Below are 20,003 nucleotides of genomic sequence, written 5' to 3' on the forward strand. Positions count from 1 at the left end.
GCCTGCTGGGCCGGCGGAGGGTGTGCGGCGTGTGGCGAGCGGGAGCTGAGCGACGGACCGAAAATGTGGAGACCTGTGAGACCCCGAGCGCTCGCGCCCCTGCCGCGGCCCGGGTCGCCCAGCCGGGACCCGCAGGGCCCAAGACTCGCCCCCCAGGGATCCTCCCGGCTGGCTGGAGCCCGTCACAGCCGTCAGGCAGCCTGTCCTCGGGTCCCCGCTTCAGCCCCCAGGCCCTGTGAGGGAGACATCGGGCCTTCCCTGCCGCACGCCGCAGCTCCGCTTTTCCGAGGCTGCTTCTTGGTGCGGGAGTCTTGTCTCAGAGGCGACTCTCCAAAGCCTCCTTCCCCGCGAGGGACGACCCTCGTCCCTTACGGACGTTCCTCCCCAGGGAGACGCCCTTTCCCGAGGCGGCTGCCTGGCGCCTGGCGCCTCCGCCTGCCCCGTGTCTGCCTCAGACCCCTCGCCGCTGCAGGCTCTGCCCGAACGAATCGCAGAGCGGACCCCGCCCGCCCTTTCTTCACCTGATCCCTTGGACACCCTTTTCTCCTTGTCACCAGCCCAGCCCGGGTCATCCCGGGCTGACTGCTGCCCCCCGCCTCTGGGGAGACAGGACTTGCGGGGGCGGCAGGTGGGCTGACAGCTGCTGCGGCCTGGCTGTGTCTCGGGGTCACCCCTCCTCTCAGGCCTTCCTAGGTTTCTGCCTGGCCCTGGGCTGCCCGCCTAACTCAGCTTCTTTTGGTCCCGAACATGGCACCTGCCTTTCCAGTCTGCGCCCCGTGGGACCTCCCGTTTTATTGCATCTCTGCCGTTTGAATTGGCACCTTTCAAGCAGGGTGTCATAGTCGTTGACCCAGGTCTAAGCCACTCCCTCTCCGAAAACCTAGCCCCTTGGTTTAGAGGTGAGGAGACTGAGTGGGGCTCATCACCATTTTCAACATGGAATTTTCTGTAGACCTCATAGTTTTCTAATAAGCCTAGCCTTGTGGGCTTAGGTGTCAATACAAATGAATGTCCATTGGCGTCTGTGGCTTGTAGAGCATCTCCATTACACAGGGGTGTTTTGTGGGTGAGATGATGAAGCAGCGTTAGTCTGAGAGTCAGGCAGAGACAGTGAGTTGGTCTTTTCTAGTTTATAAAGCTGCTTCACTCCTTCAGATCACTCCGTCCTCTAGGCAGCCCTCGGGAGTGGGCAGGCGGGCTTTGGCCCTTGAGCAGGAGATGCTCATGAGCAGTAAATAGAGCAGGGCCCAGTAGGCTTCTGAGTCCTGACTGGTGCTGAGAGGGTCAGAGACCCGAGAAAAGCAAAGGACACGGTGTTCAAGGTCATCTCCACTCCCTTTCCCGGGCCCAGACACCCAGCCTCTCTTCCTGACCTTAGGAGCAGTTCGGGCTCAGAGCTTGCTTACTCTCCTGCTGTGTGCGCAGGGCTGTTGACCTGCCCTTACAGTGCCCAGATTCTTGTCACCTCTTTGTAGTTTCAGGTCTCGTGAGATTCAGCACATGCTTCTTTCTCCTGGGGTCCGGCTTATCTGCAGTGACTTTTCAAATCTGCTGTGTCTAATCTACAGGGTGTTAGGAAATCCAACAGCTCAGCTGTACCTAAAGCATGAGTGCAGGTGCTCGTGGCTCGGTGTTGATGTGCACACAGAGTTTGTGAGCTCTGTAGTGTCTGTCTGAGTGACACTGCTGGATAGATTGTTAGCTGAGTTCCGGATGAGCATGGTGCACCTGGGCTGAGAAAAGGGCCCTCTCATCTTGTCCCAAAGCGGGAGGCTTCGGGAGTGAGAGGACCGCCCCAGGAAGGCTGCGTGTGTGTTCATGCTGCTGAGGAGGCGCCCTCTCTGTACCTGTTTGCTGCCGCTCTGGGTGTGGTGCGGGTTACATGTGATGCGTGGATATTGCCCTGGACTGGCTCCTGGGAGTTCTGGCTGCTGGCTCTGCCGCATTTATAGCTCTGTGACCCTCGGGTGTCTCCTGGGTGGTGGGGATATTTGGGGAGTCCCCGGCATCCAGCTGGCATGAGCCAGCAGGGCCCCGTGAGGGCTCTGGTGTCGTCAGCAGAGGCCTCATTCTCCCGGGGAGCTGCTGCTGTCTCTCTCCTGACTGCGGCCTTCCACCTGTTGCTCAGCACATGGCCTGGGCCATGTGGGGTTCTGCATTTATCTAAGGTCAGCAAGTGTTTATGATAAAGAATTTCTGCTGTACCTTTGAGATGATTAAGAAAGAGATGGCCCTGCCCAGCCTGGTGGGGAGAAAGTCTGCAGGCTAACCTGTGCTCCTGTGATAAGGACAGTGGAGTGGGGTGGGGGAACAAAGAGCCCTGGTGAATGGGGGCGGGCTTCAGGCACAACAGCGGCCTGGAGAGCAGGCCTGGGCCAGGCTCCTCGTGGCTGTGCAGGGTCTGCCAGAGGGATGTTCGTCTTGGGCGATTGAGTGAGGGGTCAGGGCTGGGAATGAGGCAGTGTGGCCAGAGCGCCTGCTGTGGTGCTGATTCCTCAGAAAACGACAGAAAGCTGCTCTGGGGGCTGTGGTCAGGGGCCATTACTTTTCTGGCCGTGCCCCCTTGGCATTGGCCAGGTGTCCGGAGGCTGTGGACGCTGGTCTTCAGCTTCCCTTCCAGAGCCCCAGCCGGTGGTGGACAGTGGTCAGGAGGCTGTGGGAGCAGCCAGGGCCCTGAGCTTTAGAGTCAGTGATTCAGGTTTGGCCTTCTGTGAAAAGAACTGTGTTTAGTAAGAACGTGATACGTAAACTTACTTGTTAGGTGATTTGCCTTTTTCTCACTGGACTCTCCTACTAATGACTCCAGGGACAGTGTGCTCCGCCTGGTGGCTGGTTTGGGGATGGGAAGGGTATGGGCTGGGGAAGTGGTTCGATTTCCCAGCCTCTGGCTTCTCTGCTGTGCTGTGGGCCTCGTGAGGAAATAAGCCCCGCCTCAGAAATGCGTGCATTTTATTGAGCACCTGTTAGGTGCCAGGCCCTGAGCAAGGCGCTTTATTTCTGCCATCTTCCACCTTTCTAGCTTGGCAGGGCACAGCAGGGAGCCGCCCCGCAGGCACAGAGTGCGGTCAGTGAGGCGGCTGGGCAGGCCTGCGGCGCAGTGCAGGGCTTGGCCCGCGGGCACTCTGCCCCGCTCTGCAGCCCCTGTCGGCCCGGGGCGCCGTTCCCCTGGAGGAGCACCGACTGGGGCTGCGCCTGCTTCTCCTCTGGCAGTGTCCTCGCCATGTGCCCCGCCGCATCTCCCTGATGGACTCTGGGCCTTGCCCAGGTGGAGGCCTTGATGGCAGTGCCCTCTCAGGGCACCGTCCTCGCTCGCAGTCTCCTGCTGCCCCTGAAACACACCCGGAGCACGTGTGCGGGGTCCCTGGCGGAGGAGATGTGGCCCTGGGCTCAGCCGTGGTCTTGGAGCTGCTGTGCCTGCCCTTTGGTGTGGCAGCCCCTTCAGGCCTCACCTCAGCCTTGGCGCCGGCAGCCTTGGATCTGCAGGTCGTTGGCATTCTGGCTAGAATAACTTGTGGATCTGTCCTTTCCTTGCCTCTGAATGGGAACATCTCAGGGTAATCGTTACCTGTCAGCTTTGGCTGTTTTCCTTCGCTGTCTTGTGTGCGTCCCCACCGGGACTTGGCAGCGGCCCATCCGCTCCAGAGCTGAGGATTTCTTTATCAGCGTGTGTAATCTGCTCCACACTTTCTACCTGTTGATCCCTGACTCATGATGGTGCGGAAGTGATGCACAGTCAGTAGAAAGTACTTCCAGCTTTGAGTTTGGCCCTTTTCTGGACCAGTGGCGGGAAGCGGATGCTCTCTTTGATGTTGGGCAGCGGCCGCAGCAGCTCCCCGTCAGCCTGCAATCTCCAGGGCACACTCGGGTGCCCTGACCGCGTCCTGTATTCACCGTCGGCGCGGTGTGCAGTCAGTTACAGAACTGGTCCCCGCTTCAGTGTGAAACAGGCTTTGTGCTAGATGGTTTTGCCCACTTGTGAGTGTTCTGAGCAGGTTTCAGGAAGACCAGGCTAAACTTTGGTAGGTTCAGTGTATTAAATGCATTTTCGACTTTTGACATTTCTCAACTTACAATGGGTTTAACCCTAACCCCATCGTAAATCAAAGAAGATCTGTAGTCTGTTTTCTCAGCTTAGTTCAACCCAGCAAATAAGTGCTTGTTTGTGTTAGGTGGGGTGGCCTGCGGAGCTGGGAGGGCAGGGTCGCTGGGAGGAGGGTGCCCAAGGGAGCATTGGGGACCAGCGGGCAGTTTCTTGCAGCGAGGAGCACCTGGAAGGGCCTGCCCTCTCCTTGACCACAGGCTGGCCTTGGCGGTGCTTCACCTGCCCCCACACTGGGCACTGCCCAAGGGCTTTCCAGATGTCAGTTCACTCACCCGCACTGCAGCAGTGCAGTGGTCCCCACCCCGCAGACAGGGAAACTGAGGCACAGAGGAAGGAACTTACCTAAATGGCATGGCTGGCAAGTGCTTCAGCCCAGATTCCAGCCCCAGCTGTGTGGCCCCAGGGTCCGCCCTGAGCCGCGGCCTCGGCTCAGCCTGAGGCTCTGGGGAGCCCAGCCAGTGGCTGGTGGTGAGCGGTCCCCTCAATGCCGGGAGTGCCTCCGCCCCAGGTCGTGACCGCTCAGCGTCTCCGGGCAGTGCCAGGTGTGCCTGGACCCACCGCCTCCCGGAGAGTGCGGCAGACGCGCTACCCCTGTGACTGCGAAAACGGTCAAGTGTAGGGTCCCCGAGAGTTACTTACCCAGGTGCTTCCACCTAGGTCTACCCAGTGTTAGCATCTGGCTCCAGCTGATTGTGTCCGTTTGAAACCATACGTATTTTGAAAGTAAGACACAGACTTCTTGACGCATAATCTCGACACTTCATTGTGCACCCCTAAAGGAGGAGGGTATCCTCTGATGTGACCATCAGAACCATCTCACCTCAAAATCCTGACTGTGGCTCTCTGCTGACTGTGGTCCCACAAGTGTTTCATAGGTGTTTTCTTTCAGAGATTCAGTTAGGATTCATGCTTTGCATTTGGTGCAAGTCCTCCCAGGATTTTTCTTGTGACTCTTTTTTAAAATTCTAATGAAAACTAGGCAACATGTACAACAAGGAGAGAGAATTGATAAGTGCTTGTACCAGGTACCAGTAGTTGTCAACGCGTGGATCTGAACAGGTTTCGGAGAGGCCAGACTGCTGTGTAAAGAGTACCCCATGCTCAAGAATCCTCTGGGTCACAGATAATGAACCAGAAGCCCCAGGGCTGCTGGCTGCCGTCATTTCTTTTTCCGTGGGTTTGTGGTCTCTCTGAGAAGACCGAGCCGCATCAGACTGCTCCCTGGCGGGAGGCGCAGGTGGCTGGTATGAGGGGAATGGCAGCCTCTCGACTCAGGCACCGGCCTCGGCCCTCGTGCTGGCTCCTCATGCCGTCTCCCTGATCGCCCCAGAGGCCCAGCTCTGCCTCGGGCTGCAGCCGGTCTTGCTGGGCATCTGGCCCTGCCTGCTCCTACGGCCTCCCTGCATGAATCCCCTGGGGTCCCTTGGGACACCCCACCTGGCTGAGGCTCCAGTGTTCCAGGACCAGGCCTTGCGGCTGGGCCAGCGCAGCACACGGGGGCATGCACCTCCTGCTGCAGGACGATGGTGGTGAGAGGGCTTGAGGGGGCCTGCGGCCAGCGTGTCTCCACCGGACACGCGCAGAGGGCTCTGCTGGGGAGGAGACGGGCTCGTGTTGTCAGCGGGCTGGGGGTGGGGGATAGGAAAGGGTGGGCACCGTCTGTGGCGGCTGGCCCTTGCTGCCCGTCTGCCCGAGGCTGCCTCTGTGGCCCCTGCGGGGTTTTCCTCGAGGATCTGCACTCACTGCGGGGGCCTTGGGGAGCAGCGCTCTCTGTCAGCCCTGGTCTCCTCTGAGGACAGTGGGTCATTGCCTTTTCCTTTGACTTCTGTGTTGTTTTGTATCCTTGAAATCGTCTCCAGGGCTGTGTGCTTTGGCCAGAAAGTGATTGGAAAGTCAGTTCCTTGTTTGGCTCAGATTTCATAATAATAACGTTAACATCTGTGCTGTGGGCTATGATTTAGTTTGCGAAATCTTTTTTTGTCCCCAAAACTGAGACTGTTTACAGTTGGGGAACCTGAGGCTGAGAGCCCTTCAGGTCTTACTCCAGTAAGATCGGGAGACTAAGGCTGACCGTGGCGTGCCGTGGTTTCTTCCGTGCCCCTCAGCCAGGGCAGCTCGTGGGGCCTTGCTTCTCTGCCTGCCCCTGGCTGTGCCCCCCTGCCTCCCACCCCAGGTCTCACCATGGGGCTCAGAGACACAAGTTCTTGTGTCTGTTTACTTGCCCAGTGCCAGTCCCCGAGGCCCTGCCTCCTTTCTGATCCTGACCCTTCCCTGGGAAGCTGCTGGTCTCAGAGGGGAAACAGGCGGTGAGGGCGCCAGGACTCTGCCGGGAGCTGGGGGCAGGGCCAGTGGGGGGCGGCCTCCTGGTGCAGACGCGGCCTTGCTTCCCTCGTGTGACACTGCCCTTGCCCGCGCTCTGAACCTGGAGCTGTTGCTGCTCCCGAGTCAGACGCGGGCCCAGGAAGCACTGACGCTCCGCAGTGATGGGTCGTGCGGGGCAAGGGGGATTCCTGCCGCCAGCCCTGTGCCCTCTGCTCTTTGCAGGCACAGCTCTGCCACTTCCACTCGGCCCTGCTGCAGGGCAGGCCCAAGCCCTGGCCGTCCCCTGCCACCTTCTTCAGGAGGAACCTCGCAGCCCCGCCAGCAAGGTGGGGAGCTCGCCACAGGCACCCTCTGGCACATGCCCCTCATCATACAGGGTGCCCTCCATTGGGGGGCGTAAGGCTGGACCTTCTCTGCGCACCCTTCCCACGACGGGCTGTGCCGGCCCCCCACCGCCAGGGCCCTGGTCTGGGACCTGGTGGGGGCTGTGGGCTGAGAGTGGTGGGGGGGCACGCCTGTTGGAGACCAGGGGGCAGCGAGGGTGGGGGTGGGAGGATCCAAGGCCTGGTGGACAGTGGGCAGGATGGAGCCCATGTGGGGTCCGGGTGTCTGGGGGGCTCAGTGGGGTGACCTGGACCCGCAGGTCAAGCGCCCGAAGTCAGTGCCGCCTGCCGAGGTCCTAGTGCCGCTGCAGCGCCTGTGGCCTTAGCCAGGGCGGAGCCGCCCGGGTGACTGGGCCGTGCGCCCGTGTCTGTGCAGGCCCCTGAGGCCCCAGCCCCTGTGGAGGAAGGCGCTGTCGGCCGCGGCCCTGGGGGCGCCCCTGCTGCTCGGGGTGCGATACCTGACGGCGGGAGCCCAGGAGAGGAGGCGGATGCGGCTGGTGGTGGACGGCATTGGGCGCTTCAGCAGGTAGGGCAGGCGCGGCCACGTCGGGGGCTGGGGCTGCAGGTTTCTGCTGGGCGCTCTGATGCTGCCTCCCTGGGGCGCTGTTCTGCCCCGGGGCGACTGAGCACCGCAGGACCGAGCTGTCTGCACAGGGTGTGGCCCCCACAGACCCATCTCTGGCCGCTGCCTTGTCTCCCTTCTGGCCACCCCTGCTTTCCCAGGGATAGCTCGGGGTCGCGGGGGCTTCCTCCTTGCCTCCACTAGCAGGTGCCTGGACCAGCACCACGCCCTGCTGGTCACTGGAGCCTGGGGCTCCTTAAGCTGAAGGCTGCCTCACGCTCCTGCATCTCCTAGGCAGGATTCTGGGGGTAGTGTGGGCAGTCTTCCTTCTGAGAAGCCTGGGCAGGCATCCTGCTCCAGCCAGGTCTGAGCCTGCTGCCCACAGAGGCCTGAGAGCCAGCTTCCGTAGTGGGAGACCTCAGCCCACCCCACCCTACCGAGGGGCCGGGAGGCGATGGCCCGAGGCGGCTCCTGCGCGGCCTTGCGTGTGGAGGCCACAGTGGCTGTCCTGCTGTGCCAGCTCTGAGCCCCCAGCCCTTGGGCAGCCCGGGTCCAGGCCTGGTGGAGGATCAGGATGCCTAGGACAGGGCCGTTTGGCTGCCTCTTTGTTGAGATTTACCCCAGCGGCAGCTGCGGGTGGGCAGACAGACAAGCACCTCACCTCCACCCTCCTGAGGGTCTGCCTGAACTCCTGGCTGCCCTCCTGGGCAGGTTCCAGGCAACGGACTCTGTGTCCTACAGGGTTTCCCAGGCTCCACAGCCCGCGGCCTCAGCGGGTCCGGGCCGTTTCCCCTTCCAGCTCGCATGTGCTGCTGTCCCCGTGTTAGCTGCAGGCTCGGCGCGCCCACCCGCTCCTCTTCCTTCAGGGGGCTTTCACAGCCAGTTTTCAGAAGCCAAGCTGGGACCGAGTGAAGGAGCGCTAGAGAGGTTACCTTCCCCACCAGCTGCGTGGCCTCCTCAGCTCTCAGCCCTGACAGTTGCCAGAACGGGTGGGCCTGGCCGAGCCCTGGTGGGTGCAGGGCAGCCACGGGGCCCCTGGAGACCCGGGAGCCTGCAGTGTGCTGGCAGGAGCCCAGGAAGTCGGGCCTGGCTCGCCCAAGGGTGGCGGCTGGTCCTGCTGTGGCGGGGGGGCTGGGACGCAGCTCACGCGCCAGGCCTGCTCACGGGGCCGGGGTGCTTAAGGGTGGTTTCTGATCCCACCTCTTACTTAATTTTAACTTTACAAACCCTGTGGGGTTTTGTTTTTGTTTTTTTTTGGACACAATTTTAAATGTCCAAAGAAGTTGGACTAGTAATACAACTTTTTTCTTTTTGAAACATTGACAAGTATGTTGTCAACATGCTCCATTATTCCTGAAACCTTGAGAATTTCCTAAACAAGGATGTTCTCCTCCACAGCCACAATCAGGGAGCTGACAGACACATTGTGACCCTCTAACCCTCAGACCCCGTCCTGTGTCACCAGGCCCTCCAGTAACAGCCATTTCCACATGAGGTCTGGGCCCGTGTCTAGCCTCCTTCAGCCTGGAACAGCTCTCAGAGTCTCCTCGGCTCTCGTGGCTAAACTCAGGCTCAGGACACGGTCCCCAGACCCCCCTTGCCCAGGGCGTCTGACAGCAGCTGTGAGTCCCAGCGTCCCCAAGGTTCCCTCCCCTCAGACCACGGGCTACACACGGGGCGGTCCCCACCCTCCCTCAGTTTTGATAGTTTCCTAGGATGGCTCAGAAAACACCATGTTGGTTTTGGTGTTTTTACTACAAGAAGGTGAAGTTAGACTCAGCACGAGAACGGGGTGCCCAGGAGGGGTCTGGGCGGCCCCGCCTCAGAGCTCCCACACCCCTGGCCTCTGACTGTGGTGTCCAGAATCTCTGCTGGGGCTGCACTCCGTAGGCCTGACTGAGCGAAGACCCCCAACTCTAATGCCGTGGTTGTCCTTTCTGGCCGCCATCAGCTGCCTTGCTCGGGAAACCTCTAGGTTTACAGGAGCAGGCTTACATTAATTCTGCATCGTATGATGACTTTGACATGTCTGCGGGCCGATAGGCCTTATGACACCATCAGGTCAGCACCCTGGCCCTGTGCCATATACAAGGTCCGAGGTGCTGCCTGCTCTGTAGAGCGAGCTCCGTGAAGGACATCCCTGCCCCTTCTGAGGCTGCCCCTGAGGCCCAGTGTTCACTGTCTAACCTTTCCAAGAAAAGCTTTGCCGAGCCCCGACGTGTGTACTTCTGATGTGTGCTCGTGGTTTGTCCCACGTTTGGCCTTCGGCTTCCCTCATACTTTGACGCCGGTGCCCTGCCCTCTCCTGTTGCTGCTGGTTTAGCGCCTTCCCTTCCGGTGCTTGTCCGGTGAGCTCGTCCTCCTGGCTCAGCCGTCCTATCCACCCCCAAGGGCTGTTCTGCCGTCAGGGAACCCTGTCCTCCTGTGTGTCTCCCCCAGCCCTGCTCGCATCAGCCTCTACCGGACACATGGCGTCACTGCCGGCTTGTTGCTGCAACTCTTGAGGGTTGTTTTGTAGGAGCTCCTGCACCTGACTTGTGACCCTCTCTTTTAATCTCTACAATTTTATTGTAAATCATTTCAAACGTACAACATTTTATTTCTGACATTTCTGAATCCTTCTGACGTGATCCATCCTTCAAGCATTTTACTCCCGCTGGCACCACAGTCACTCCAGGCTCAGCCTTGTGACCATCCACCCTCAGGATGGGCAGGGACCCTGGCGCGGCGCCAGTGTGTTTGCCGCTCCGGGCTGCATGTACAGTCAGCTGTTTGCCGTTGTCAGAGGTAAACGTGCCGTTCCATTTTCAACGTGAGTCCTCCAGATTTCCGCTCTTTCTGTGTCTGTAACCTTTTCTCTACCTGGGAGACACCCGGCTGCCCTTGTCCCTAAATTAGTGACTTATTAGGTCACCCCCATGAGTGTAGACCTCACCCCACCAGCTGCACCTCACCATCAGCCCCTGTGCAGACCTTGCGTTGGCTTTTGGACAGAGTACTCAGGAAGGAGTGCAGCTCCCTCGGGTCCCGGGAGCTCAGAGAAACGTGTGTCCTTGCTCACCCTGCCGTGCTCAGACAGCCCTTCTTGCTGGAGTGGCTGGGTGGACCTGGTTTGTGGTGCTCAGTGAGGGTCTGGAACCTGGTTTTGGATCCTCCCCTCTCCAGATCCGGGGCTTCCATGTCCACAGCCTGGGGTGCAGAAGGGAGTGATGACCTCAGCCTGCACCAGAAGGCCAGGGCCCGTGGGACTGCTCGGGGTGCACCCGCAGCTCCGGGGTTCGACCCAGGGCTCCAGTCCACAGGGCGCAGCCGAGTGCAGAGGAGGCTGGGCCGCTGTGCAGGGTCCGCTGTGCACGGACACGAGTGTGTCCACAGACGGAGCGGCTTTACTCGAGGGTGGGCTTTCCTATTAACAAGTGCTATCAAAGAATGAAGGAACATGTCTGCTTGTTAGGGACTGCGCCCCCTGCTGTCCTGGGCACCCCTCATCTGCATACAGGGACCGGGGGGTGGCATGCGTGCAGGCTGCCCAATGCCCAGCCCAGGAGCTGAGATGGACCTGCTGGCCGTGCAGTCCCGAGAGCCCCGCGGCATCCCCTAGGTGCTCACAACTGTCCGAGGTGCTGGTGGGGTGCCTGCTGCACGGGCCAGCTGGGGCTGAGGGCGTCCTCTGCCCGCAGGTCTCTGCGGGTCGGCCTGCAGATCTCACTGGACTACTGGTGGTGCACGAACGTCATCCTGCATGGGGTGGAGGAGGTTTGTACCTGCGTCCTGGCTGGCCCGTCCTGTGCCTGTGGGGTGGGCATGCCTGGGGGGCCCAGGATCCTGCCTGCCCCCATCCCTGTCCTCTCTGCCTGTGGTCAGAACAGCCCGAGGTACTTGGAGGTGATGTCTGCGTGTCATCAGCGGGCGGCTGACGCCCTGGTGGCGGGGGCCATCAGCAACGGGGGTCTGTACGTGAAGCTGGGCCAGGGGCTCTGCTCCTTCAACCACCTGCTGCCCCCCGAGTACATCAGGACATTGCGGGTGCTGGAGGACAGGGCCCTCACGCGGGGCTTCCGGGAGGTGAGCCCACCCCCCGAGGCGTGAGGCGGGGAGTGTGGCCCCATGGTGTCCCCCACGCTGCTCAAGGCGTGTTCCTCCAGGTGGATGAGCTGTTCCTCGAAGACTTCCAGGCCCCGCCCCACGAGCTCTTCCAGGAGTTTGACTACCAGCCCATTGCTGCAGCGAGCCTGGCCCAGGTGCACCGTGCCAGGCTGCACGATGGCACCGTGGTGGCCGTGAAGGTACGAGGGGTCCCCAGGGCATGTGGGGGGCGCGGTGCCGGCAGCCGGCCCTCCCTGAAGCCTCCTGTGCAGGTGCAGTACATCGATCTGCGGGACCGCTTTGACGGCGACATCCACACCCTGGAGCTCCTGCTGCACCTTGTGGAGCTCATGCACCCCAGCTTCGGCTTCAGCTGGGTCCTCCAGGTACCGCGGGGCAGGGGGCTGGGGTGGGCCGGCTCCCAGGCTGGACCCCCAACTGCCCGTATGGTTCCCAGGACCTCAAGGGGACCCTGGCCCAGGAGCTGGACTTTGAGAACGAGGGCCGCAACGCTGAGCGCTGTGCACGGGAGCTGCAACACTTCCGCCACGTTGTGGTGCCCCGCGTGCACTGGGGCACGTCCAGTAAGGTGGGCTGGGCCCCCCCGGGTGGTGCCCACGTGCACTGGGGCACGTCCAGTAAGGTGGGCTGGGCCCCCCCGGGTGGTGCCCGCGTGCACTGGGGCACGTCCAGTAAGGTGGGCTGGGCCCCCCCGGATGGTGCCCACGTGCACTGGGGCACGTCCAGTAAGGTGGGCTGGGCCCCCCCGGGTGGTGCCCACGTGCACTGGGGCACGTCCAGTAAGGTGGGCTGGGCCCCGCTGGGTAGGGGACCTCTGACGCCTGCTCTCTCCCAGCGTGTGCTGACGGCGGAGTTCTATGAGGGCTGCAAGGTCAATGACGTGGAGGCCATCCAGAGCATGGGGCTGGCGGTGCAGGATGTGAGTGCTGTGGGGCTGGACTGGAGGGTGTGACCCGCGTCTGGCGTGATGGCGTGTGGTCTGACCCCATCCCCACTCCTGCCTGTCCTCGGCCCAGATTGCAGAGAAGCTGATCAAGGCTTTTGCCGAACAGATCTTTTACACGGGTTTCATCCACTCTGACCCCCACCCCGGCAATGGTAAGGAGAGCCCCACGGCTGGGGGCGGGGTGCTGGGGGTGCACCCCAGAACCAGGGAACTAGAGCCCGCCCCTCCCCAGTTCTGGTGCGGAAAGGCCCGGACGGGAAGGCTCAGCTGGTGCTGCTGGACCATGGGCTCTACCAGTTCCTGGACGAGAAGTAAGCGGGTCTGTGGGCTGGGTGGGCACGCCCCCCGACTGGCCACCACCCACTCCCCTGCTCATTGCTGGGCCTGCAGGGACAGGCTCGCCCTGTGCCAGTTGTGGCGGGCCATCATCCTGAGGGACGAGGCGGCCATGAAGGCGCACGCAGCTGAGCTGGGAGTGCAAGGTGAGGCCGGGGGGTGGGTGTGCAGCCCGGAGGGGGCACAGCCTGGCTCAGGCCCCCCCAGACTACCTCCTGTTCTCCGAGGTGCTCATGCAGCGGCCCGTGCGCCTGGGGCAGCTGTGGCGCTCGCGCCTGCTGAGCCGTGAGGAGGCGGCCTACATGCAGGACATGGCCCGCGAGCACTTCGAGGAGGTCATGGCCGTGCTCAAGGCCCTGCCGCGCTCCATGCTGCTCGTGCTGCGCAACGTCAACACGGTGCGCTCCATCAACAACGCCCTGGGCGCCCCGGTGGACCGCTACTTCCTCATGGCCAAGAGGTAGGGCCGCGCAGCCTGGGGCGGTGGGGGCGGGAGGCCGCGCTGACCTCACGCGCGGTGTCTGTGCAGTGCAGTCCGGGGCTGGAGCCGCCTGGCAGGTGCCATGTACCAGAGCATCTATGGTGCCAGCATCCTGCGCCACATCAGGGTCATCTGGGAGACGTTCAAGTTTGAAGTGGCCCTGAGGTGAGCTGGCGTGTGGGGGTCGGAGGATGGGAAGCCAAGGCCCACTCCCCACCTACCTGCCCCCCGACCCCCCCACAGGCTGGAGACCCTGTCGATGCGGCTCACTGCCCTCCTGGTTCGAGTTCTGGTCTACCTGGGCATCATGCCTGACACCAAGGGGCTGTCCAAGTACCTGGAGACCTAGGCATCCTGGACAGGAGGACCATAGAGCTCGTCCCACAGCGCACCCAGCCAGGGCCAAGTGACTGTGATTTGTTGGAGTAGGGGATGCCCTGGGGCCCCGAAATAATCACAATGCTCTTCTGAAAACAAGTGTTTTTTATTTTGTACAAAAAAGGGGTGGGGTGAGTGGCAGTATCCAGGGGTCTAGAAGTGGGCGGTGACTCGGTCCGTCTCCAACAGGTCATCTAGGATCTGCAGAGAGAGGGCTGGGTGAGGCCGGGGGGCCTGCGGGGGGTGGGCGGGCAGAGGCCGGTGGGGGCGGCTCACGATGTCGGGTGTGGTGCCGATCTTCTTGGCCAGCTCCCCGCGCTCCATGGTGCTCAGGTACAGGTAGCGGTTGAGCAGCTCCCCGTCCAGCACGTTGCGCACAGCGTTCTGTAGGACACGCCTGTCCACATGCAGCATCCTGGGGGGTGCGGAGGGCACAGGCCATGAGGGGGTCTGGGCTGACCCAGGGGGTCTGGTCGGGCTCGGGGGTGGGCTCACCGGAAGGCGCGGGGGTTGAGGCCAGCGTGGTGGGGCAGCATGGTGGTCAGGGCGTTCTGCAGCATCAGTAGCCGCCGGTAGGTCTTCTCTTGCATGGGCAGCAGCAGCCCGATGCCACCGTCCAGCGTGGCTGAGGGGACAGGGAATGAACCCAGTGCACCCGCCACGGCCCGCTGCCCCCACCCCGGCCCCATGCTCACCGAACCACGTGATGTGCTTGTTCTCCCACACGACAGACTTCTTGCTGGGCCCCTCAGCGGCCCCCCGGCATGGGGTCCTCCAGAACGTGTTCACATGGGCACCCACGTGGAAGTCCGCCCGGCGCAGCAGCCTCATACCCCCAAAGCTCTCCTTGGCTGGGCCACAGGGGACCTCAGGTCACTGCCTGCCTGGCCCCCGCCTGACCCCACCCGGCAGAGGAGGGAGGGAGCACTCACCTTCTGGCAGGTACATGTAGACCATGAGGTTGCGGTCACGGTCCGACACTGGGGATCAGAGCCGAGTCAGCCCCTGTGCACACCCAGGGGTCTCAGGGACCCCAGCCCCCAAACTCACCCAGGAAGCCCAGCTGCGCATTGTCCACCATGAAGTCCACACTGTACACCTCCAGGGGCTTGGCATCCTGAGGACAGGAGGGCCATCAGGACGGCCTGGGCCAGCCGCCAGCCCCAGCCCCCACGGCACGGCACAGCCCCCTCCGCACCCGGGACACGAGGCTCAGTGTCTTGCTCTCCTCCTGGTAGCGCAGCAGCGAGATGCTCTTCATGACATCCGCGGCCAGGATGAAGTTCTTGACGCTGATCATCTGGTGGATGTACAGCTGCGTGTCGATGAAGGCCATGCCCGTCAGCTCGCTGGCCCGCAGGCTCCACAGGAAGATCTGGGGGTGGGCGGGGGAGTGAGTAGCTGGGGGGTGCCTGGGGGGTGGCGATGGGGGCCGCGGGGGCGGTGCACACCTTCTGACCGATGGCCGACACCAGGTGGCCATTGCAGTGGCACAGGGCGGTCACGGGGCCCTTCTGCTCCTTCTCGTACAGGACCTTAAACTTGTTCTTGGTCAGGGGCTGGCCAGGCTCAGGCACCACCTCGATCACATCCATGATCAGGATCTGCCGAGGAGATGGGTGGCTGAGTCAGGGTGCTGGGCACTGCCTGCTGTGAAAGCCCTGCTGGCCACTTACCCGCCCTCGGCATGTGACCTCCTCCCCTTGCATGAGGCAGGTCCCAGCAGCCACGTAGCCCTTGAGGCCCGACACAGTCTCCTCGCTGCGCAGCGACACGGTCTTCATGCAGGTCACGTGCTCCCACTCCTCCAGCTCGATCCTGCGGGTGGAGCCCCGGTCAGAGCCAGCCCCGGTCAGAGCCAGCCCCGGCCCGCCCCACCACGCCCCGCTCAGGCACAGCCTCACCTGGCGTTGGGGATGGCCTCCCAGCTGACTGGGGAGATGAGCTGGATGCAGAAGGCCTCCTGCTGAGGGTGGACGTACCGCTCGTCTGTAAGGACAGAGGGGGACCATCAGGGAGGAGCGGCCCCCAGGACAGGCCCGGCCTGGGCCCCCGCGCACCTCTCTCGATGGTCTCAAACTCCTTCTCCTCGCCCGTCATGCGTGGAACGCGCGTGCAAGGTGTGCTGGTGCTAGTGGCGACGGCGTACACCTTGGGGAGAGCAGGGTGTCAGGAGCCAGAGCCCACCCCAGCCCCGAGAGTTCCTGGCCGAGTGGGGGCGGACCCTGGACTCCACGTGGTCCAGCCCCAAGGGTCACCGGCCGAGTGGGGGCGGACCTTGGACTCCACGTGGTAAGCCACGTAGTGGGCGGTGCAGCGCAGCGGGATCTTCCGAACAGGCCATGGGGCGTCGTAGGACAAGTAGGCGGGCAGAACGCTGATCCTCAGCTCGCCCTGGGTGGGCACAGGGGTGAGGGAGGCCTGGTGCCCACTGAAGGCCGAGCTGGTGAACCCAGGCCTCGAGGGCTCCCTCAGGTCAGCCCTCGGGTCCGCTGGAACGGGCAGCGACAGAGGCTGTGGCCCACTGTCCTGCTCTTTGCGGGCTTCCTGTCCCTTCACCCAGGTTTGCCCAGGGCTGGCATGGGTGTGGCCTGAGGCTGCAGGCACAGGGTGGGACGCGCACGCCACGCCAGCACCTGCACACAGGGCCCAGCGGCTCCCCTCCAGCCCAGGCCTAAGTGCACTGGCGCTGCCGAGTCCTCGGCGGCCCATGGGGCTACTGCTGTCATCTCTGTGACACGAGGAAGCTCGGTACGTGAACATCCCAGCCGGTCACCCGGCGCCTTGAGCAGAGCTGGGCACCCAGTGGGCAGACCAGCGACTGAACCCGGCTGGTGCCCTTGTGGGCCACACCCTCCATTGCCAATCTCCTCGTCCTCCAAGCCTCTCCAGCGTTCAGCCCCACATCACCTCCTTGACCTTGGCTCCCACCACCCACCGGACAGCCCGACTCTCCACGCCACGGTGCCCCCATTCCCAGCCATGGGTTGAGGGCCTCATTCTTGGGCCCCAGCACCTGGTCCTGCCTAGTTGTCCTCGGAGGGGATTGGCACGCCTGGCCGGGCCTCGTGGGGCCTCCCTACCTGTCTGTTGAAGTACAGGAACCCTCGGGGGCAGTTGATGTTGTGGAACGGGCAAATGAGTCGATGGGGCCGTCGATGCCCATGGGGTGCAGCCGCAGGGCCCCCCGGCCAGTCACCAGGAGCCAGTGGGGCGAGGGACCGCAGATGAACACCTGGGGGCAGACAGTGTGAGGAAGCCCCTCACACTGTGGGGAGGCCCTGTGCTCGCCAACCCTGCTCCGCAGAGCAGCTGGCCTACCCCGGAGTAGCCATAAATGTCCTCGAAGTAGCGGAACCGCGCCACGCGGCCTCGGGGCCCTGTCCCCTCCTCCGTGCTACCCCCTTCCGCCTTCTTCTTGGACGGCTTTGGCTTCTTCTCCCGGAAGTTGATGTTGTGGGGGACCTGGAGGGTGCTGCAGTTAAGGGCCGGGACCCCTAGCCCTGCTTCACCGCCCCCACACCCAGCCCTGCCGGTCACTGCACCTTCTTGAAGCGAACTTTGAGGTTCCCCTGGCCGAGCTGTGAGTCGTGAGGGAAGGCCTCATAAATGAGGAGCTCCTGGTCCACGTGCACCTGGGGACGGGGGACGTCAGGGGGCAGGGCCGGCAGGCGGGCCGGGTCAGGGCGGGCAGGTGGGCGCACTCACCAGCAAGTAGGGCCTGCGCTGGCGACTCCCCAAAGCCACCAGCAGCACCTCCTTGACCAGGGGCAGCTCGCCCTGGCGCGTGGCCTCCTCCTTCCGGGCCTCGCCCTGGGTGGTGGGCTGGCCAAAGGAGCTGTCCACCAGGACGCGCTGGCCCACAGGGAAGTTCTTCACCAGGAACACGAGCCGCCAGTCGGGGAGCTGGTAGATCTGTGGGGTGGTGCGGTCAGCGGTGGGGCGGGCGCCGGGCAGGCCTGGGGGGCGTGGGCACAGGGTGCCACCCACCTCCATGGCTCCGTTCTCCCGCACCAGCAGGCACCAGTGGGTGGGCTCGGCCCGGAAGGGCGCTGGGTCCCGGTCGGCGGGCGGCTGGCTGCTCCTGCGCGCCTCCTCCTTGCTGGGGCTGAAGAGGGAGCCTGAGTCCCCGTAGAGCATCTCCTCCTCGTCGTCCACCGTGGGGCTGCGAAGGGCAGGTGTCACAGGTCACAGGCACAGGCGCGCGGCCTAGCCTCCCTGCCCCGCCGCCCTCGCACACCTGGTCTCTGCACCCGCCCCACCCCGCTGCCCTCACACATTTGGTCTTTGCACCCACCCCGCCCTGCTGCCCTCACACACCTGGTCTCTGCACCCTGGCCTTCAGCCTCAGGGCCGCCGCGGCCCCCCAGTTCGTCGCGGACTCCTCCCAGGCGGCTCTCGGTGGTGAACATGCCGCTGACGTCCCGGTATACACACAGTGTGATCACCTTGGACTGCTGCGGGGAGAGAGAGTGCTCAGCTGGGGAGGGGGCACGCGGGCAGGGGTCAGCAGGCCCTGGGACAGAGCAGGGCGCCTACATGGTGCAGGGGTGGCTTATGCAGCGCCAGGCGGTGATGGCGGCCCCCGTACGAATCATTCTTGAGTAGGAACATGGTGACGTGGCCCTCAGCGCTCATGATGACCACGTAGGGGTCAGCCACGGCACACTGCACGATGGGGGAGCCCAGGTCCACGGGGATGAAGTGCAGCTGGTTCACTGTGGACACAGGCCAGTCAGCCCCGGGAAGGGGGCATGCGCCAGCCCCGGGCCCGCGCCCTCCCGCCCGAGGCCTGGCCCACCTCCTTCCAACAGGCGGATGCCGAGCGGCGACACCTGCACGATGTAGCGATTGTCCCCGATGTTGCCAGCAAAGACCGTGGGGCCCTGCGTGGCAAAGCCGCTGGCGTCCAGCTCCATGATCTCCTGCCCCGTCTGCAGGATCTGTGGGCAGCGGTGCGTGAGGGGCATTGCTCACAGTAGGGCCCCAACCCGGGCTCCGGGTGCCTCACCATGGTAGAGTCTTCCCGGCTAAGAATGAGGAACCCGTGTCTCCGCCCGTCATCCTCGGCCTCAGGAGCACCAGGCTCTGGCTCCGTGCCCTCCCCTTTGAGGGTCTCCTCCTGTGAAGGCAGAAGAGGGCAGGGATTCCCAGCCCAGGCCACGCCACCTGAGCAGCAAGCCTGAGCGGCACAGAGCCGGGTCCCGGGCCCCGTGGCCCCTGGGCACCCGCCACAGGCCAGGCGCAGGCCAGGATCGCTGGCTGGGTGTCGCCAACCTGGGCGCACTCACCTGCTCCTTACGCACGGGGGCAATGACGGTCCACATGTCATAGCAGCCAGGGAGCTCAAAAGTGGTCACCACCTGGGGCCGGATGCTCTTCTGGAAGGACAGGCGGGGGTCAGCAGGTCACCCAGGCCCCACCAGGAGGCGCCCCCTCGCTGCCCCTCACCTGCAGCACCGACAGGGCCCCGTTCTTGCCATAGCCGGAGCACACCACGATCTCCAGGTCTGGCTCCGGACTGTTCTGAAACTGCACGGGGCAGGGGCAGGGGTGAGGGCCGGACCTCTGCTGTGCAGCCTGCCCCGCCCCGCCCTGTGCCCCCCTCCCCCAGTGGGCACCTCTTCAGAGAGGAAGGCAGGCTCGCCCATGGCGGCGTTGGCACAGGGTCCAATGTTGAGGATGCTGTCACACACCTGTGGGCACGGCAGTGGTCAGGAGGCAGGCTGGCCAGGACCAGGCAACCACTCTGAGCCCCACCTCACCTCAAAGGAGTACGTGGCCAGCTGTGTGCCTGACTGCGCCTCGCTGCCATACACTTCAATCTCGTCCACCTCGTCCTGCGGCACTGACTTGCTCCCTGGAGCATGACGAGAGCCCACCTGAGCCCACCTGCTGGCCCGCACCTGACCAGCCTGACACTCAGCCCTCCCGCACCCAACCAGCCCCTCACCCAATGCTCAGCCCGCACCCGACCAGCCCCGCACCCGACCAGCCCTGCACCCAACCAGCCCGCACCTGACCAGCCTGACGCTCAGCCCTCCCTCACCCGACCAGCCTCTCACCCGAACAGCCCCTCACCTGACGCTCAGCCCACACCCAACCAGCCCCGCACCCGACCAGCCCGCACCTGACCAGCCCGTGGTGGCGTCCACACGCTTCTTCTTGGAGGGTGGCTCTTCCTGTGAGGTGGGAGGAGTAGGGACTGAGTACCTCGGAGGGCGCCTGTAGGGGCTGCATCCCCACGGGCCTGAGCTTACCTTGTCGGCAGCCTCGCGGGCGGTGCTGGCCGGGGGCTCCTGCAGCTTCTCCGTGTACTTGAGGAGCAGCGAGTTGCCGAGACGAGAGCCGAGGAACAGATACCCAGGCTCCATGGTGACCATCTG

General features: G+C 63.4%; 2 protein-coding genes across 7 annotated transcripts in view; one reads left to right on the plus strand and one right to left on the minus strand.

Moving 5' to 3' along the window:
- On the plus strand, positions 1-13,711 carry ADCK5 (aarF domain containing kinase 5). 6 transcript variants are annotated; one of them, XM_070382621.1, is made up of 15 exons: positions 1-75; positions 6,647-6,750; positions 7,184-7,333; positions 11,050-11,125; positions 11,234-11,434; positions 11,515-11,655; positions 11,716-11,841; positions 11,913-12,044; positions 12,312-12,395; positions 12,493-12,574; positions 12,655-12,733; positions 12,813-12,904; positions 12,966-13,218; positions 13,288-13,404; positions 13,483-13,711. In XM_070382621.1, exons 1-15 carry the CDS (start codon positions 64-66, stop codon positions 13,586-13,588), a joined length of 1,755 nt encoding a protein of 584 aa, XP_070238722.1. In that variant the 5' UTR covers positions 1-63; the 3' UTR covers positions 13,589-13,711. The 6 variants fall into 6 exon arrangements, with proteins under 6 accessions (XP_070238722.1, XP_005897920.1, XP_070238723.1 ...); XM_005897858.2 differs by having other exon boundaries at positions 11,728-11,841; XM_070382622.1 differs by having other exon boundaries at positions 13,293-13,404; positions 13,483-13,620.
- The window catches only part of CPSF1 (cleavage and polyadenylation specific factor 1), a 14,437-nt gene continuing 8,138 nt past the window's right edge, over positions 13,705-20,003 (minus strand). The window contains 28 exon segments of the mRNA XM_070382592.1: positions 13,705-13,818; positions 13,894-14,032; positions 14,113-14,242; positions 14,313-14,468; positions 14,550-14,597; positions 14,668-14,734; positions 14,816-14,992; positions 15,069-15,221; positions 15,294-15,435; positions 15,522-15,606; positions 15,678-15,768; positions 15,895-16,011; positions 16,701-16,753; positions 16,756-16,852; positions 16,939-17,082; positions 17,163-17,252; positions 17,326-17,532; positions 17,608-17,782; positions 17,938-18,074; positions 18,157-18,335; positions 18,419-18,560; positions 18,629-18,739; positions 18,909-18,998; positions 19,069-19,149; positions 19,239-19,313; positions 19,383-19,477; positions 19,748-19,799; positions 19,878-20,000. Coding sequence (XP_070238693.1) covers positions 13,771-13,818; positions 13,894-14,032; positions 14,113-14,242; positions 14,313-14,468; positions 14,550-14,597; positions 14,668-14,734; positions 14,816-14,992; positions 15,069-15,221; positions 15,294-15,435; positions 15,522-15,606; positions 15,678-15,768; positions 15,895-16,011; positions 16,701-16,753; positions 16,756-16,852; positions 16,939-17,082; positions 17,163-17,252; positions 17,326-17,532; positions 17,608-17,782; positions 17,938-18,074; positions 18,157-18,335; positions 18,419-18,560; positions 18,629-18,739; positions 18,909-18,998; positions 19,069-19,149; positions 19,239-19,313; positions 19,383-19,477; positions 19,748-19,799; positions 19,878-20,000 — 3,204 coding nt within the window. The 3' untranslated portion in view covers positions 13,705-13,770.

This window comes from Bos mutus, chromosome 14 (genome assembly GCF_027580195.1).
Source record: "Bos mutus isolate GX-2022 chromosome 14, NWIPB_WYAK_1.1, whole genome shotgun sequence".
NCBI classification, from domain to species: domain Eukaryota; kingdom Metazoa; phylum Chordata; class Mammalia; order Artiodactyla; family Bovidae; genus Bos; species Bos mutus.

Bases quoted from the DNA above. Each gene is read 5' to 3' on its own strand.
- ADCK5 (XM_070382621.1), top strand. The intron at 11,842-11,912 runs GTACCGCGGGGC...TATGGTTCCCAG, and splicing joins GCTTCAGCTGGGTCCTCCAG to GACCTCAAGGGGACCCTGGC. The intron at 12,575-12,654 runs GTAAGGAGAGCC...GCCCCTCCCCAG, and splicing joins TGACCCCCACCCCGGCAATG to TTCTGGTGCGGAAAGGCCCG.